The 19410-nt window shown below is 43.3% G+C and overlaps 1 protein-coding gene across 2 annotated transcripts in view; it reads left to right on the forward strand.

Annotated features, from left to right (window-relative positions):
• The first annotated feature begins 11157 nt into the window (after positions 1-11157).
• The window catches only part of GPC5 (glypican 5), a 761183-nt gene continuing 752930 nt past the window's right edge, over positions 11158-19410 (forward strand). For both annotated transcript variants that reach the window (XR_013926366.1, XM_080377390.1), the window contains exons 1-2: positions 11158-12361; positions 14117-14204. Coding sequence is in view for 1 of the 2 variants with exons in the window: in XM_080377390.1 (XP_080233516.1) it covers positions 11750-12361; positions 14117-14204 (700 nt within the window). In the remaining variant the exon portion in view is untranslated. The remainder of the gene's footprint in view (positions 12362-14116; positions 14205-19410) is intronic.

Here is a 19410-nt window from a genome sequence, read left to right on the forward strand (position 1 = left end):
ACCATTAGTACTTTCTGAAAGCCAATGCTCTCATAATGTCTTGTGTCTTTAAATTTAAATGTATATATGCATATGCACATACATAATTTCCTGAATAGACTACTTTGGAATTTGGTTTCCATAAAGCTACAGCATGGCCATCTGAAAAATTTCCATCCGTGTATCATCGTCTTTTCAGAGAACAGTAGAGGTTAATGTTTCAGTGTGTGTATACATCTATGTTTGGTGTTGATTTTATTTGTATATATTTGTGTTGGAGACCCATAAATGCTGTCATTGTAGCCCATTTGATGCATCTAGCCCATTCTATTTGCCTTCGATAGCTGGCAACAGATGTTACAACTTGTAACAGATGTTGTATTTCCTGTACATTAAAGTAGAACTGGTGCTGAAGAAATCATCAAAACAGAAAGAGAAGGTAGAATCTGCCATTCCCAAAGATCATTTATTGAGATCCACAGGTCTGGATAACAGCACATGCCAAGGGAACTATTTAGCTTTCTGTTGTCGATCTCTTTATAACAGACTCTGTAGCTCAGTTCTAGCCTAACATTCTCATCTTTGTTTCCTGTCTGGTCACCTCTGCTGTTTTAGTTTGGTTGTCCCATAGCGTGGGATTTTTGATAGGATCATCTTGTCTCATTGTTTTACCACACTATAATCAGAACCAAGGATTCATAATTGTAATACAATTCCAGTTTAACTAATTTATTGAGCTTCTGCTGAGGTTGGAAGTTTTGGGCAGGGTTTTTTGGTATTTGTTTGGGGGTTTTTTGTAGTTATTTTTTTTTCTTTCACTTGTATAAGGACAAATAATTAAATGCTGTTTTTTTAAAACAAAAACCTGTAATTAAGTGGGAAATTTCTAGAAGACACATTTCAACAGAGTTTTCCAAAGAGCTATCTCCTCATTCTTCCTCTCCCCCCAAATCAGCATACTGGAAGTATGCATTTGTTCTGTAGTAATGAGAAGTTAATTTACAGTTTCTTCATTCCTTATTTGGAGAAATCTATATGAAGAGGGGAAATTATTTTTGGTCTAGGAACATATGGGAGAAATGGGAGAAATCACATCTCACATTAACCATGATCTTCTAACTCAGAATAAAGACAAAGATACTAAAGAGGAGCTATCTGATCATCTTTGTATCTTTTGAAAGTATAGTTAAATAGCATCACATTTCTCCCATTGTTCTGTCTAGTTCTCCTTATTATTGTGATTACATCTTCAACATTCTTATTCTTTTCTGTTGTCTATGCAAGTTGATTTCTCAGTTTGATAGAGCATAAGGACTTGGGCTGTAATTCACTTTATATTGTCAATATCAGTTTGACTACACCCTCTTCTACATTCCACAAGGAATTTATTATCTTCAGTCTTGCATTTGTTGGATCAAGTTGCTAGATACCATAAGGTGTTAAAAGTCTACTAAACTTCTTCTATTGATAAATCTGTTTCATGGTTACTGCCCAGAAAAAGCTATTGAGAACAGTCAATGTTATACTAAATACTTTGCTTAGATACTGGGTTGTGGAAAAAAATAGAGCAGTGCAACCTTTTTTGGAAAAGCGGTATCTTAAAATGGTTTAGATTACAAATTGAAAAAAAACAATTGTTTGTACATATTGTCACTATTTCATATTGCTTATGCTTCTTATTCACAAAACTCTGAACCTCAGGTTCTCAGTTCAGGGGTCCTAAAAAGCTTCTACCTTACTGTGATAAAAAGTAAACCTTTTTGCAGCATAGGTACATTTCAAAACCCAAATATACCCAGTTCCTCCTATACAAATGCAAGAGTTTAAGTTCAGATTACTTTTAAGCTGTTAATATTGCTCGTCTGCTCACCAGAAAAACTTACTGGAGGAAATTGACTGGTTTAACTGACCAAAGCTGAAATAATTTTGTAAAAATAAAAGGTATGGATAATTTTCTGTGCTGCATTCATCAGAGAAAAATGAGACAGTCTCTAAAGCAAAATTCTGCTTTCTAACCACAATTATCACTGCAGATTTCTTGTCATCAATGTAATTTTATCAATAACATATGCATACACGCATTGTGAAAATATATTTTTGTGTTTTTCATTTCAACATTACATCAAAATACCATTTTCAATCTCCAAGACTGAAAGGCACAATCAGACATGCTGATCATATCAGTGTGCAAAGACAGCTGTATGATAAATATTCTAAGTAAATTTCTGAACTTCATAATAACAAAGATGCTGTGGTCAAATTGTTGTGCTCAGATTTCTGATTTATTCTTATTTGGACACGCAGGGAGGCAATGAGTGTATTCACACCCCAACATGAGCAATCAGGAGCAGGGTGCTTAGCACCTTGCAAGTTACTGGTGCTCAGCACTTTTGGAAGAAAGTGCACTTTTGCAAGTGTGTCCACAGGGTACTATGATGCAGCATGATGCTGCAATACCTAAAGTAGCTGTTACTAACTTAGTTTGTGTACCAGAAACAGTACTTCCACGTTGATTATGCCTGGGCTAATTATAGGGCTGAAAAGTCTTTTGAGGGAAAACCCTAGAAACTGTGATGCACCTGGAAGGAGAGAAGATGATGGAATAAAATAAAATCAGAAAATATTTTGAAGATAAGTAGAGGAAGTATAATTTGAGACTTTTCTTGACAACTTTTTTCATTGAACACCTCTTATCTTACAAGGTGGAGCAAGATTTGTTCATTTTAAATCATGGGGGGTTGTTGGTTTTTCTTTTTTAAAAAAAAGAGGCCAGGATATTTTTTTATAATTAGCATTTGATCAGAGCTGAAAATATAGAATATAATATTGTTTGCTCATGTAGGGAAATGGTGCAGCCAAGGTTAAAAATAGCTTTACTGTTGCTCAAAAGGAACATGACTAAGCTGAATTAATGTGTAATTCTACAAAACATTTTTTAAAGGTGTATCTAACAGTCATAACTCTTATATGTGTTAAGGACTAAAATAATTTCTTAGAGAAGGATGAGATATTTTTATTTCTTTCTTTTCACAAAAATTCTAATTTTACCTCTGCATTTGTTTTGTATTTTTCCCATTTAAATCATAATGTTAGGTTAAAGTATATCAAATTATTTGGCACACCAGCCAAATTATTCAGAGCATTTTTAATTTTTAGTGTATCATTCCATGACAAAAAGAAAGATGCCAGATTTCTTCACTGTGTAATGTCTATAGCTTTTTTCATTTTAATAATTCTGAGTGATCATAGTCTACTTATTGAACTTAACACTATTGTCATATTTTTTATTGTGAAAATGACCAAACACCTGAAGCTGCAACAACTCATTTTCAAAGCTGCTTGATATCTCTTTTCACATGCACACATGTGTAATGCTGACAATTCATCATTATTAGCTTCATTTTTAAATATCCCAGTTAAGATTAACAGTTGTAACACATTGCTGTGCATGTTTCTAACTTTACGAATGTGCTTTCTTTAAGAAAAATCATCACTTGAAATTTACATAGTTAAATTTTCCTAAATAAAAGGATGAAGATAGCAAATGTAATTGTTTGCATAAAAGTTTGAGGGTATTTTTAGTCTTAAAGTAGTGGCTTGTGATTGTTGAAATATATGAAACTATGCTGTTGGTTTATTTCCTGAAGAAGCAAGCAGCTTTTACAAATTAAACTCATTTAACAGCTCTGTTGACAATGACAACAAAATTGGGAAAAATATACCGCTATATCTCATGGACACTTTTTTCCTTCAGGTTTAACAAATAAGGATTATATCAAACAGATCTTGTTAATCAATAGTGTAGATATGACACGGATGATATACAAGAAGCAGATCCACTGAGTAAGCAGTCTATTTCTACAGTCACACTTCACACTGTAAAATAGATTGGTCAAATTCAATCCCATTGTAACAAGAACTCCCTGTCAGTAGAGTTTTGCTTTCTTCCACTAAAACAACAGGCTCCCTCATCATTTTGGAAGACATGCATAACATACTAAAAAGCAAAATTTTAAGCCTATGTTTAAAAGATATTATTTGCCACAGAATTTCAAGGAGTCTCTTAAACCAAAACAATTAACAATATGTTTGAATAAATTACATTTGTTTAAATTTAATTAAGGCATATTATGTCATTTAATAAAAATATATCTGTCCTCTCAACATGCAAGTTTTCTGCGATTTCTGAATTTTTAATTTTCAAATACTATTTCTTGGATCCTTCAAAACAGCATTTGTTCATTAAAATTATTATATCTGTAGTTTTATTCACTCCATACATTCATATTTGTAATTGTTCCTATATTTTGCTATTTTCAGAGAAAATTATGATTAAAAAGTGTGGATTTATTTTGTTCTGAAAACCCAGTAAGATCTAGATTCAATTTTTTTCAAATTTACTCTGCTAATAAACACCATATGTAAAGGGCATGAAAGTGACTTGTAGTATCTGAAAGCTTGTGGAACGTGACATTTGTTTTGCTGTAGTTCAATATTTTAAGTTGCATGCTACAATTTGGCACAGCTCTTGAACACACATATGATATTCAGTTAAGATGAATCTCCGTTCATGAAAGAATCTGGACTAGCTTCTGCTGACTGCAGACTGTACTGCAAAAATGTAACTGAGACACAGCAGTGATGTGCACAACTGGAGAAGGGTTTGCTGACAAAAGGTGATAAAATTTGCCTAAATGTAGTTGAAGATACATCTTTATTTGCTACCGATACATACATATCTATCTGCATAACTAGACTGCATGCCTGAAATATGTGTCACAAATGGTTGTCAAACTCATTAATCAAAGGTGCTGACACTGAACCACTTTTTCTCCTTTTTCTCCACTCTGCTACTGCAAATGTTAGCGGACCTGATAGCTCTTGTCCAAGCCTCCATCTCTGGCAGACATTGAATTACCTTTTCTACTGAAGCAATGGGAATCATAGAAAAGGAGACATGCAAAATGGCAAGTTGTGTGTTGTCAGCACAGTGACAGCATCTAGTTCAGTATCTCATTTCTAAACTTCTCAGTGGTTTCCCTACCACTTTGAGTAGGAGGAAAAAAGAGCATGTAAGGAATAGTCATAGAATTAGGCAAAAAGTTGTCACTCTACACTTACTGAGGGTGTGGGCTAGTCAAGAATACCTTCCAAGCAACAGAGCATTCCTCAATTCAAGTCAGGTGAACTGAAACATACAGACAACTTATTTGCAACATCTAGTGAAAATCAACATTAGAATAATAAAAATATTTTTAGTTCAGTGCCTGAAGCTATCTAAAATGGGAATTAAGCAATTCAGAAGCATTTCCTCTTATGAAAGGTCCTATCATCCTCTCTTCTAGAACCAGTGTATTCAACACAGCTTGTAACAGTTCTAAATTCTCACAAGTTGATGACCTGACAAAAGGATATTCATCTATGTGCACACTGATGTCACCAAGAACCTTCAGTCTCACTAACACAAAGCTAGAGAAATCTACAGTCTTGGCCAAATATTCCACAGTAGACTATGGCAAGCTGAACGCTTATGGCGTGACTACCATTTTTTATTGGTGTATACATGCATCCACACATATGCTTATTTTAGTATAGTATTTTAAGCACAGTCCCATAATGAAGGATGGAGTCACCTGTGGCCTTCAATATATATGTATGAACAGCCATCCACTTGAATTTACTGTGACATTTCTCACTAACAAGAGTGAGTGCTTTTGAAAGTCTGCACACAGCTAGCCCAGATGCCCAGGTGATGCTGAAAAGAATGAAATTACTGTATTTCACTGCAATAGAGTAAGATGGTTGAACTGAAGCTACATTAAAAGGGGAGGAAATAAACACCTGAAGTTTGTTCCTACCTTGACTAAGGTCTTAAAATTATTTAAAATAAGGAGATACAGTTGCATGTATATCCTTTTCATCTATACCCTTCTCACAACTCCCAACCTCAGAAGAAGGGACGGTTGCATCACAGGGCTTTGCAGGAGCTGAGGATGGAGAGGACAAGAAGGACAAATCATCTGCAGAAGTGCAAATTAAAGGTAGGGAGTGACATGATGGAGAGCATGCAGCTCACAGAGGCTGGCATGCACTTCCAGATGCACCCCTAAGGAGGGGTTGTCAAAGGATGTCTTGGATGTGTAACAGTCATTGCCCATAGAGATGCAAGCAATGAGTGGAAGTATAACATTTATTACTGCCTGTTGTCTGTGAACAGATGTTTGTTAAGTCATCTCAGTCCATTGTGCAACCCTAATATTCAGGACTCTGGTTGGACAGCAGAGTTTGGTCAACAAAGTTGTCAAATGCTTCAAGAAACATTAGCATTGGCTCCTCTCAGGCATTACTTTGGTCCTGGTGCCATGTGGTGCTTTACTCATTGACTAACTTCAGGGTCAAAGGCCACCAACAGAACAGGGATCTCAGAAGGACCTGAAGTACAATTTAACATTAGTTCTGCAGATTCAGAGGACAGCCAGAAGCATAAAATTCTTAAATATAAATATGCAAAAGTTTACAGATATTTTTCTGAAGAATATCTATAATAATATCTACAGGTGTTATTGTAACATTCAAAAGATCCCACTGTGTCTTAGTATTCAGCCAATGCTCTCACATGAACATATAGTGTCTCTAAAATCCCCATTCTTTTCAGTACTCATAATTTTGCCTTCATTACACAGTTAAGTCCCTCTTCCACACCAATTCTCGCTCTCCCTTAGTCTATTTCTCATTATATTCCCAAATCCTTACAGTACATGTGTTGTCCCAGTCCTTCCATATACTGTTTTCATTATTTCCACTCCTTCATTATTCATCTTCATTCTCTAATTAATCCAAGAGACGGGTAGCTGTATGAAGCATAAGGGTTAGCTAACCCAGGCACCAGAATCCCCCCAAAATAACCACGTCTCTGTAACTGCACATATTCCAGTACTGTTCTTACATACCTGTGAAGGTATATTGCATAATTATATGCGTTAATGCACCAGGATTCATTCGTATGCAACAGTGGAAAAACTATCCCATGAAGTGTGAAGAGGGGATTTTGGGAAAGGTTACAACAGCCATTTTGTTTTAGATCTCCTGGCATGTTCTTTATTTAGCCTCAATAAAGCACCATGAGGCTTGAAACCATGCTCTTAGTCATTTTGAATGTTCACAGAGCAGAAAAAAAAAAAAAAAAAAAAAAGTACATGCTTTTTGCATGGATGCAATGGGAACAGAAGGCAAGAATTACATCTACCAGTACCTAGAAAGTCTAAAGTATGGATGGATTTATTGGACATTTGTAAAAACAGTGTCAGAGCACAATTTTATCCTGGAAAGATCCTGTCCGCTATCACTCTCAGGCTTTTCCTCCCCCTTTTTTTCGAGCCTCCTCTTTAGCATCTTGTTCTTACTTTCAAACTGCTTCTTTTTAAAGACCACTCTTACACTGCGCTTCCCCCCTGCCCCCCCCGTTTTTACATTCAATTTGTTCAGAAGTAAATCCCGTGGCTTCTCCTATTTTCCAGCTGTTTAGTGCATGCTACCTCTCTCTAGACTGAATATTTAAGAGAGCACAGGGAACTTAGGTACTGAGAAAAGCAAAGGCAGTGAACAGCTTGAAACAGTAAGCAGTGTGAGAGTTTCAACAGCCGAGAAAGTAAAATTGTGAGACAGAGGACAGCGTGGTTGAAGACGAAGCAGCTTATTTTCAGTCCTCCTTTTCCCAGCAACACGTTTGCTTCCTCTAGCTAAGTCTGGATTGCACTAACAGTACCATCTCTCCAAATTATTTCGGAATAGCCCAATATCCTAAGAAGGAATATTTCTGTAAGAGTTTCTCATCAGCATTCTCAAGAAACCTAGAGAACACCTTAGAGCAAAACCTGGATCCCTAAAAATCACATAAGCAGATGCTTTTGGCCAGCTTAAGGGGGTGGGCGGGGGGTAAGAGTCCTTCTGCCTGTGCCCAGCCACTCCACCCTCAGAGCATGCAAATCTTGAGCCACAGAGGACAGAGGTAAGAGCACTGCTGTAAACTTAACACTCTCCAGTTATAAACATTCCTTCTTTCCATGCTGCTTCATCTCTGCAGATGCTGAAATATACCTGCGAATTAAGAGATTTCTATACCTCAAATGAAACTGATGGACAAAGGGAAACATTTTTACAAGTGAAATGAATAGGTGAAGTCTGTGCAAACACAGATCTGCAGATAGGATAACATTATAAACACCGGGAAATAAAATCAATGGTTGAATGACAACAGTACCAAACTCCCAAAAAATAATGGTCAGCTATAGCTGTTTAACTGCCTGTGACTGAGGACTCTGTCTTGTTATAACTCAACTCCCAACAGAGTACATGCCTCCTTCTAAATATAAGTAATCAAAATCATGATTTGTGTGTACTTGTGTATGATAAAACCTGCAGGAATTAAAGGCTTGATTAAAAAAACGGTATGACTGGAAAGTGTATTTTAATCCTAAAAACAGAGAAGTCTCTCTACACCACTTTTGTTTGCTGTGTTGTCAATTCTATTTAGCGTTCTTGAAACTTTAAGTGGAATAGCAAGAATTAGCTCTGAAAAATCAGTTAATTCCAAAATGTTTTGCTTTTAGACAAGTCTTTTTTGAAAAAAATTGTAACTGGCTCATGCATTAGCAGTGATAAGTAAATATAAAATGGCATTTGGGTTTTTTTTCATCCTGTTTTCCTCTTTCTGACTGAAATCTACTAAAGCAGTCACCTCTGCTAAAGATGAAGTTTGTGAATTTCTGAAATAATAATACAAATTTTTAAAAAATTATTTTTTTTAAAGTTGGGAGTAAAACACCAAACTAGAGCACCTTCTGTTGGTCTGTCACTAATTAATCAGTTGTTATTTTTTAGAAACAAACAACCCTAAAATCACCCAAAAGAATGTTGCAAACTTTTTTTTAATAATCCTCGCTCCCTTTAGTCTAGGAACTGCAAATGGACAAGGAGCTGGCATCACTACTACATATCTCATTAAATAATGATGTTTGTTTAACAAACTTATGGAAGTTTTTACTTCTGATTTTTTTCTTTTCTTTTTGGGGGAAGCTTGCTAAATTAGCTAGTTCCTAAGATTTCTTAGTAGCATGTGACTTGAGTGATGTACAAAAAATACCGATTTATTCCATATTCTTTATAACAACTAAAATAGAGAAGACTGGCCTTGGCTAAGGTGTAAGCCTTGGCTTAGAAAGATCTGTTCTGCTCCTTATTATATCACATTCTTACTCTGTTACAAGGGAATAGTAATTGCCATGTCACAGTGTGCTGTGAAGGTAAATATTGTGATAAATGTAATGTACAGCTACCGTCGTAAAGAAAAATAAGATGGGCAGCACTCTCATAAAGGACCAACAGATGAGTTAGCACATGCTAAAGGAGAGTGGCCTTAGGGCCTCCATTTCTGAGTATTTTCTGCAACCTACGAAACAGTGTTCACTGCTTAAGGAACTTCCACTTTAAGGAAATTCATAGTTGTGTCAGTTTTCCTCTTTGGAAATCTGTTCACTTAGTGGAATCTACTCCAAAGTATTCAAAGTTAGCCATAGGAGAACCCACTAGAGCTCTGAAACACAAAATACAGCCACATGCGTGCTCATGGACAACCCATGTGCCCAGGGGGTTTATGAAGACCATTCAGTGGAAGCCAGACTGGGTCCTAGAAGCTTCTGGATCTGTCAAATAATACATTTAATTTTCTTCATCAATGCCATGTTTCTTCTAGGTGTGGTGAGAGGAACACAGACACCTAGGTCCCGAATTTAGTGTATCCCTTCTGTTGCACATGAATAAAGTCACAGAAAAAATATGTCTTGTATTCTTTTGCACGCTTTTGTTGGCTCAGTGCACAGTTTCGTATAAAGTGATGCTACTTTCCCTATCACTTAACTTAATCTAGATTCTGAGGAGACAAGATACTTTCCCAGCTCTGCGAAAGCAATCTGGAATCTTTTGATATGAGAAACAGATTTAAATCTTACCTGTTCAATCAGCAGGACTATTGCCACCAACTTTGGTAAGGCCTGGAGTTCATCCAAAGCAGTAAGAACAAAAATATGCTTATACTTGCAGCTTATTGATTACCTTTTGTTGGCCTTTTTGCCAAAAGTTACAAGAGAACAGAATGAAAGGACAAAGAAAGAAAAAAAAAGGGAAAATAAAGAGAAGGGGTGGTAGAAGGGGTAAATTGGGTTGAGGAGTGAGAAAGGAGCATCAGCTGCATGGCAGAATAACTTCAGTATTACTAAAATACAATACAAAGACAACTACATTTTGTACTACCGTAGTTTTAAAAAGCAGTTTTTTCAAACTTAAAAAAAAACTTTTTTAAAAAAGGTTTTCAGTTCAAATGGTCCTTTATCAAGCATAGTATTATAAAATAAATGTTTGTGTATATCAGTAAATATTTGAGCTAAAAAAAAATAATCCCAAACTAGAGGATGTGGATGAAGAAAACAAACAGTCAACTTCCAGGACATTTGACATCCCATATACATGCTAAAAAAAAAAAAAAGAAAGAAAAAAATACCCTCAAGTGTATTACTTATTGAAGGCTCAAACAAATGCAGCAAAGCTACCTAAAAGATGATGATGCAGTTTTAATGAAATGTAGTTATAAGCTTAGGAACAACTAGCGATGTATTCCGAACAACTACAAAACAAACCAAACTGGGATCAGGCACACTTTTCCTGCTATGTACTGAAGGTAACTAGAGTAACTGATAAAAGCAAACACTCTGCTGCCTGCAGAAATCATTGGAATGGTACGACAACAAACAAAACCTCAAAGCGCTTTGGAAATGGTAAATTCATACAATTTTTCTGGTTGTTTTATTCGGAAGAATAAGTGATTTCTCCATCTGTAATAACATAAGGAACTGTAGAAACGTCCATCTGCAAGTATTGTCGTTGTATAAACCACTCATAACTAAAGGTACTTTCACCTTTTACAATACGAAATTAAATCAGCCTTTGCAAAAGCATCATCTATGTAATGGAAAAAAAGTAGTTTGATCTTTTTTTCTATCTGTTCCGAGTCCAGAAAACCGCGGCGAAAGCAACGATGAGAGAGGGCCATAGAAAACCTAGTAATTCTTTTCGCACACGTCACTGAACACAGTCGTCCGTCCCCGTCCCCGTTCCCCCCCCCCCGTCCCCCCCCATCTACGCAGCTTCGCCACAAAGAGCATCCCACAGGTCCCGGCGCTGCTCGCCGCGCTCCCGCCGCACCGCGCTGCCGCGGCCCCCGCCCGCGCCCCGGGAGGCCGCCGGTAATGGTGGCTGCAGGAAGGGCACGGCGCGAGGGGAAAGGCGCTGCCGCCGGGAGGCGGCCGGAGCCCCGCAGCCCACCTGGGCTCCCAGGCGGGAACGGCGAGGCACGGGTGGGACCGGCGGCCCGGCGCGGCGGGACCGGGTGCTGCCGCTCGCCCACCCGCCGGCCCCCGCTCGCGTCCCGCCACCCGGCTCTCCCGCCTCCCTTCGGGCCAGGCGCAAGTGCAGCAGCTTCCCTCGGACAAGTGCAGCCACGCGCGGGACCACCCCCCACCCGCTCCGCGGGGGCCGAGGACGCGGGCTGGGGCGGGCCGGCAGCGGTGCCCCCCGCGGTCCCACCGGGCGCAACTTCGCGGGGCGGCGGTGGCGGGCGGCGGTGGCGGGCGGGCCCTGCGCGGCCCGGCCCTGCCCCGCCCCGCCCGCTCCCCGCGGCCAGGCCTCCCCCCGGCCCTCCCGCGAGCGCGGGGCCACCATGTGCATCCCCCACCCCGCTCCTGCCCTCCCCTCCCCTTCCCCACCGCCTGCGCAGGCAGGCTGCGCGCGGCACCGCCAGCCCCCAGCGCGAGCCCTGCGGGAGCCCTCGCACGGCGCGGCGAGCGCCACGCTCCCCCGCCGCGGCCCGGCACCCGGCGGAACGGCGGCGATAAAGTTTGCGGCGGCGGCGGTGCCTGGGCGGGCCGGGCGGCGCGGCGCAGGCCGGGCGGGCGGCTGGCTGGCTCGGTGCATGCCTGGTGTGTGGATGAATCGCAGCAGGCGGTGGCGGCGGGCGGGGGCGGGGGGCCGCGGCCGGCGATTGGGCGGCGCGGCGCTCGGAAGCACTTTGTTTTCTATTCTAATGAGGGCGGAGCGGGGCTTGTGGATATTTACGTTGAGGCGGGAGCCGCCGCCCTTCATTCACCCACATGGTCCCCGAGCCCGGTCGCTGCTGCCGCCAGGACCTGCCTTCGCGCCACTTCCCCCCCTCCCCCCACCCCCCCACCCGCCCCGCCGGGGAGCGGCACGGTTCCCTGCGGCCGGCCGCGCCGCGCGGGGCGCCGGGGGCCGCGGGCGGAGGGAAGATGGTGGCGGCGGCCGCCGCTGGCTGGTGAGTGTCGCTGCCGCGCGCGTGTCGCTGACAGGAAACCTGTTGTGAGGCGCCGGCGGCCGCCCGGCGCGGGGGGCGAGCCCGGGGAGGCAGCGCGGCAGGGGGCGGGCGGCGTAGCGCGGCGCGGAGGCAGCGGCGGCGGCGGCGCGGGGGGTGCTGGCGGGCCGCTGTGAGTGGCCGGGGCGGCAGGAGGGGGTGTGGGTGGGCGGTGGGGGGGGGGGGGGGGGGGAGCGGGAGCAGGGCGCATGGCAGCGGCCGCCGCGGCGGCGGCGCCTCCCGAGCTCGCACACGGGGCGGGAGGGGCCGGAATGAGGGAGATTTGAAAAAGCGTGCGCGCCGCTCGGTGCTGCAGTGAGTCCCGCCGCCCCCTTCCCGCCCCCCACCCCCCCACCGCGCTCCGGGCCCGGGGCGGCCTGCCGGGCCGGCGCGGGGAGCGGCCGGCGGCGGCCGAGCCCCCGGGGCGGGCAGGGCGGCGCGCGGCACAATGGCAGCTGCCGGGGGTGGGAGCGGGCAGGCGGGGGCTCGTGCCCCCCGCGGGGCAAGGCCCGTCCGGGAAAGTTTGCGCCCTGCTCGCGGTGGCTGCGGGGGGGAGTTGGCGGCACCAGAACAAAGCCGCACGTGGGGCAGAGGCCGCGGCGGCGCGAGGGATCCGCTCGCCGCCCACGCCCAGCTCGGGGAACGGCAGCGGCGGTAAAAGAGGCGGCGGGCGGGGAGGGAAGGGCGGGGGGGGCTCTCGGGGAGTTCCCGGTGGAGGCGCTTTGTGCTCCGCTGGCCCCCGGGGGAGGGGGCGCGGGGCCCCGGGGAGGGGGCAGCGCCGCGGGCTGCGAGCGCGTCCCGGGCCCCTCCGCATGGGCTTTTGTTCGCAGGAGGGGCGGGGGCGGCGGGCCCTCCTCTTCCCCCCACCCCCCCGCCCGCCTGCCCCGCTCCGCTCCTTCCTCGCCGGGGCGCGGGCGGTCGGTCGCGGGCTCCTCGCCTCTCCCGGGCAGGCGAGCGGGGAGCGGCGGCCGGGCCCAGCGCCGCCGCCGCCGCTCGGGAGCCGCGGGCTTCATTACGAAATCGGCTCGGCGGCAGCTGCGGGGCCTCGGCGGCGCCATGTTGCTGGGAAGGGGGAGGAGGCGGGGGACATGGCGGCGGCTGCGTGCTGGGGCCGATTGTTCCCTGTTAGGCCCGGAGCCGCTTCCCCTCCCCCCGCCGCGACTCCCTCGCGGCCTGGACGGTCCCCCGGAGCGGGCGGGCGCGGCCTTTCGCCCCTCCGCCCGGCATGCGGTGCTCGGCGAGCCCGGCCGGGCGGTTGGGGGCGGGGGGGGGGGTGGGGGGGCGTCACGCCGTAGCCGGGCTGTGACCTCCGCGCTGCTGGCGGCGGCGCCCCCTGGCGGGCGCAGGGCACGCGGCCGCCCCTGTGTTCTCGCAGGAGCACGTGCTGCGCCGTGAGGGGAGCGGGCCCGGGCCCGGGCCGGCCTGCGGCGCCCCCCGCCCCGGCCTGCCTGCGTCGGGCCGGGCTGCCGGAGCGGCGGCGGCTGGGCTGCCGGCGTCCCGGCTGGGCGGCGGCGGGGTCACTTCTCGGGGAGCGTGTCAGCCCACGTGGGGGGCTGTCGTACGGGGCGGTTTCTGGCCGCCTGAGGGGGTACCGGGGCGTTCGGCGCCCTCCCCCGTGGTGGAGTGGGGATGGCGAGCCCCAGCCTCCGGGAACTTGCTCGGTGACTTTGTTCTCTACTCGGCAACAAAAAGCAAATAATTTGGTGGGTTTTTTTGCAGTATCGACACGTGCAGCAGGAAATAATGAAGCGTTCTGTGGATGCTGCAGCAGTGTATTTGTGGAGGAAGTTACTTTTTACGGGAAACGGTAAGTTTTTAAATTTCATAGTAGTTTACCTTTTAAAAAGGTAGAGGCAGAACCAGTGCTTTTGAAGATGAGCCTGAGACTTCGGTTAGGAGCACTGAATTCCAAAGAGTTCCTTGGGACTGGAGGCACATGTAGCAGTCCACCGTTTAACTCGTTCAGAGGAGAATAATGCAAGTTTTGCAGACGCTCATTTGTCCAACTAAAGCAGCTGGACAGTGAGGAGGTCTTAAAAATATTTAAATTCTGTATTTGAGGTATTTTTTTCTTTTGCAGCAAAGCTCCTTTTTCAATCTAACAAAGTTAACAGTTTTCTTGTAGTTTCAAAGTATTATGTTAAGCTTGCTTTAAGTATCAGGTAAAGAGAGGCTTTATGTTACATGATCCTTCAAATCCATATTCCTATTAAAGAAGGTATAAAATGTGCTTTCAGATTTTGTGTATAGCACTGTCCTGCTTTACTGAACTTAGGTCCTGTTATAAGTACCTGTAGTTTGGTTGCAGTAGTGTATTTATTTTACAGCCATCACTAAAACTTGTTTTTTGTTGCTAGGTAGGCCGATCTGAATACAATCATAGGAATTGTGTTTGAGGCAGGGTGTCTGTGGCAGTAGCAGCAAATGTTCTAATCTGCCAGCAAAGTGAGAATTGGAAAACTTGGAGAGCACCTGGCATGTCATAAGGTGCCTTCTGGACTTCAGAAAGCTGATGGTGTGATCTATTCAATATAACTTTAAAATTCTCATTACCTAGAACTAGGCACAAACTTCGTTTAAATACTTACTGGCCTTAACTTTTTTTTTTTCCCTATTGAGGAGGGGCGGTGGGATCTCTTAGCCTGTTTCAGATTAGTCTTTGAGAACTAATAGTGATTTTTATCTCTCCACAAGTTGTGATGGCATTCTGAGAATCATATGGGAGAAGCAGTTGACTTGTTTTCACAATTGGGCTCTCCTACTGTCCATCAGCATTGATTTTCATACTCCTAGTGTTGTGGATGAGAGTCCTGGATTGGGCTAATGGCACTACTTCAGCTTACTCTGGAAGTCTTAGCCCAGGAATAGCGTGTGAATGTTTGTTCCAAAGCTTGATTGTCAAAGGTGTGCAATTCGAAACCTGATCAAATACTCACTTTGTTTTTTTCTTTCAGCAGGTACAAGGTAGACAACATATGTTGAATTACTAAAAATGCTGGTTGCGTCAGAGTAATGTCAAAGTGCTTACAGTGCAGGTAGTGATATATAGAACCTACTGCAGTGAAGGCACTTGTAGCATTATGTTGACAACTGCCTCAGGAGATCTTGCAGGACTTCAGAGATTGGAAAGGTACAGTGTGGTGGTGTCAAGTGCTTTTTGTACTAAGGTGCATCTAGTGCAGATAGTGAAGTAGATTAGCATCTACTGCCCTAAGTGCTCCTTCTGGCATAAGAAGTTATGTCTTCATCCAGTCACTCAGGTTAAGACTGTAGATGTTCCAGTAGTTTTCTGCTTTGCAGTCTTCTGTTAGTTTTGCATAGTTGCACTACAAGAAGAGTGTAGTTGTGCAAATCTATGCAAAACTGATGGTGGCCTGTTATAATCTACATCAAGGAGTTTGAATGCTTTCTGCTGGTGTGGGATACTTTATGGCCTGCCTTATTTAACAGCAGTCTAGTGAATGACAGCTCTTGTAGCACTAAAGTGCTTATAGTGCAGGTAGTGTTCACTAATCTACTGCATTATAAGCACTTAAAGTACTGCTAGCTGTAGAACTACATATTCAGCATGTCTGACAATTTATTTGTTGTTTAATTGAACACTGTTCTCTGGTTAGTTTTGCAGGTTTGCATCCAGCTGTATGATACTCTGCTGTGCAAATCCATGCAAAACTGACTGTGGCAGTGACAATTCAGTCAGTGAGTGTGGAAAAACTGTACCCCTTTCTACACAGGCTGGGATCAGTTGCAATGCTGTGTGTGTCTGTGGTATTGCACTTGTCCCGGCCTGTTGAGGTTGGTGGGGATAGAGGCTGAAACACCTTCATAGTTTTGAGGAATTTCTTCTCCTTCACTGATCCAGGAAAGTTGGTGTGTGTGTGTTGTTTTTTTTTTTTTAAGTTTCTTCTTGAAAAAAAGTGATGTTATTTTCTGTGTAACTAGACTTTCATTTTCTGTATCTGGCTTGTTTGTATGTACTAGATTTGTTGCTGACGATGTGTATTTACTGAAATCCTTGAGTGTGATTTATTTTGTTCATTTAAGGCTGTTGTTAGCTTTGTATTAAACTGAGGTGGATCCCTGTTTACAGTTTCTTCATGAATTTGTTGGGAAGAAATGGATCTTAGGTATCAGAAAATCAGATGAAAGTTCCAGCTTGTTCAAAGTAAGCTTGCTTCTCAAATTCAAATTACAGGAAGGATTTAGCAGCCTTCTTTTGTAATGTTTTTTAGTATATTGAAACTCTTACCTTTGAGCGCATTTTTAGCCTTAGTTCTTCCATCCGGAATTTGTCAAATTCAACAGTAATAAATGATGTTACAGGTGGGGCCTTAACCATTCCTCGACTATGGAATTTTAATACTAGTCAGGTGTCCACTTCTTGTGGAGTATCTGCATTTGTGGTGAGTTTGATAGTGGTCAGCTCATAACCTTTGGAGTGAATCACTTGGCATGTGATGCACAGCAGTGAAATAAAACATCTTTTGAGCTACCTGAAGAACTTACCTGGGGGAAAACTCATCCATGTAAGTGCTTCAAGGAAGCTGAGATTGGTTGGGGAAGATGGGGTAACTGGCTCCATAAGGAAAGTGTCATTGTGAAATCTGCAAGTGGAGCATTCAACACACCTTGTTTTTTAAATGAGCTGTGTGTTAGTAAACTACGCTTGTAGTCAAATGTTAATGGTTTTATTTTCTAGAAGGGCTTCCAGAGGACTAATGCTGTAAATTCAAAGTACTCAGTCTGTCACTTATAGCTGCTGGAGCATATATAGTATTGTAAAGATCCTTTGAGGTAGGAAAATTAAGAATATTTGGGTCAATGCTGCCCGTGCTTCAAATTAAAATGCGGTACTAAGCTAAATGGGTCGTTGTTCCTAAGAGTGTTGAACACTTCCAGAGTCAGTTAGTGTCAGTTAGTCAGAGTCCGTGCTGCCTTGGAACATGATTCTGTTTCTTAAATGGATTTGGCATCTCCCAAGTTTCTTTCTGAAGTAGCCAAGCCAGCTTAGGTTTTACTATGTGCTACTCAATTTCTGCCTCTTTTTTTTTTTTTTTTTTTTTTTTCACTATTCCTTCAGAATGTACTGCTGAGATAGATTTCTTACCCAAAATACTCTTTACCAAGCTTTATAGTCTTGCTGAGCAGAGACTTGTGTCAGTGAAGTCAGCAGATGAAGACACCTGTCTCCTGATTTCCATACAATAAGTTCCCACAGTAGTCTGCTGGTGATGGCAAGTTTAATGCCTTTTTGAGTGTAAAAGCAAATCTTCACAGGAAGTATTTTAATATGTGATCATGTCTATGCTGCCCTTGTAAGCATCAGATTTTGAGATACCTGAAGATACATATTACATTTACAGTGAAGCTGGGTCAACTGAGTGTGTGCAGAAGCAGTTTTTATGCCCATGAAGCTTTAAATTGTCCATCAGGGATGTTGGAGTGTACCTAGATTCAATACCTTTGTTTGAAAACAAACTTTTGTATCTGTTAGCATTTCCATCGTTTAATCTTACAATTGCCCAGACTCCAAAAAGTACTTTTATGTGGTGCAAGTCTGTGAGGAATAATTTTGTAACTGTCTTAAAGCATTTTGAAGATGTGGTAAGCTGTGCTTCAGTCAAGGGACAATTACAGCAATGCCTCTGTAAATGTAATTTCAGTATTTGCATGCTTTACGTAGGGCTTTGGCTTACTAATTATATAATTTACGTTATCGGAAGTTTCAAGTTTATCATGCATGCTCTTTTTTTCAAAAATATCTGATACTTCTCTGTTTAAACTCATTCTAAAGTATTAGTAATTTTTTCCATGGGTATGTAATAAGTATTCATGCCTTGTACATGAAGTTCCATGTAAATTATTTCTATGAGCATCTCCTAAATGGTCATTAATCCTGTGTTGTGTTAGTTTCAGAGTAGCTGAGACATTGAACTCTAGTTGACAGAAAGTGGTAGGGAGAGAAGTAATGCTGCTAAGTTCAGTTGGTTTTGCTGAATTAAGCTGAGCCTCGTAACTGATGGCTCTAGAAGGCTGACTGGAGTAGAGTGGTTAGGTAGCTAAAACATAGTGGTTTAAAAATCTTACAGAAATAAGCATTTTCTGCACATGTGTTCAGCTGAGTGTATTAAAGCACTGTCATGTGGATGAGAAACTTATTTCTACTGACTTTGATACAGGTAATAATTTTTCAAGTGAATGGCTATGACTTGGTCTGAGCCATATGAACTTCTGTGAGCTTAGCCCTAATGAAGATAAGCCTGCATGGATTTTTAGGAATGGTCTAAAATGAAAGGGGCTTTTTTATGTGTATTATGCAGGAAGAGTGTAACTTAGTCTCTCTTTCTAAACCAAAAGCAAGAAATTCCAAGCAGTATTAATACTTGCCTGAGGTTCTAGTATAGAGCCTTATAAGGAAAACCTTGTCTGTTTAACCATAGAAAATTTTCTCTGTATACTCTTAATATCTGAAAGCATGCTGGAAAATTAAGCAGGTTTTTTTCACTAGTTTGTCACTGGATGATACTGAAAAAATCAATTCTTCACAATTTACTTTCTTGTGTTGACTTTAGAATATCAAAGCAACTAGTGAGATGACTGTCGGGAGCAGACATTTTGAATAATAGCTAGTTCATAGGCATTAAATGAATATAGGACTAGGAGGGGACGGCCCCTGCTGTAGTGGCACAGAGTTGTATTCCTCCTGCATAGCTGACATACTACCATGAGAAAATGAATGCAGTACTCAGTGTTCTGCTTTTCACTAATTCTTATCTTTAAAATACATCACTGGTACTGGTGTAGTGCGTAAGTGGTCTTGACTGCAAAATCTTACAAAGAGCCACAGCTTTCTTCAAATCTGAGACTTGGCTTACAAGAGTTTGTGTCCACACCACCTTTCTCTTCCTTTTTCCCCTCCCACTTCTGACATCACTAGACTAGATTCCCTAAAGTGTTTTCTCTAAATGTTTGGGTTTATTAGCTTCAGAATAGTAGGCAAGTAGCATTTGGTG

The sequence above is a fragment of the Falco punctatus genome (genome assembly GCF_963210335.1).
Source record: "Falco punctatus genome assembly, chromosome: 2".
Classification (NCBI taxonomy): domain Eukaryota; kingdom Metazoa; phylum Chordata; class Aves; order Falconiformes; family Falconidae; genus Falco; species Falco punctatus.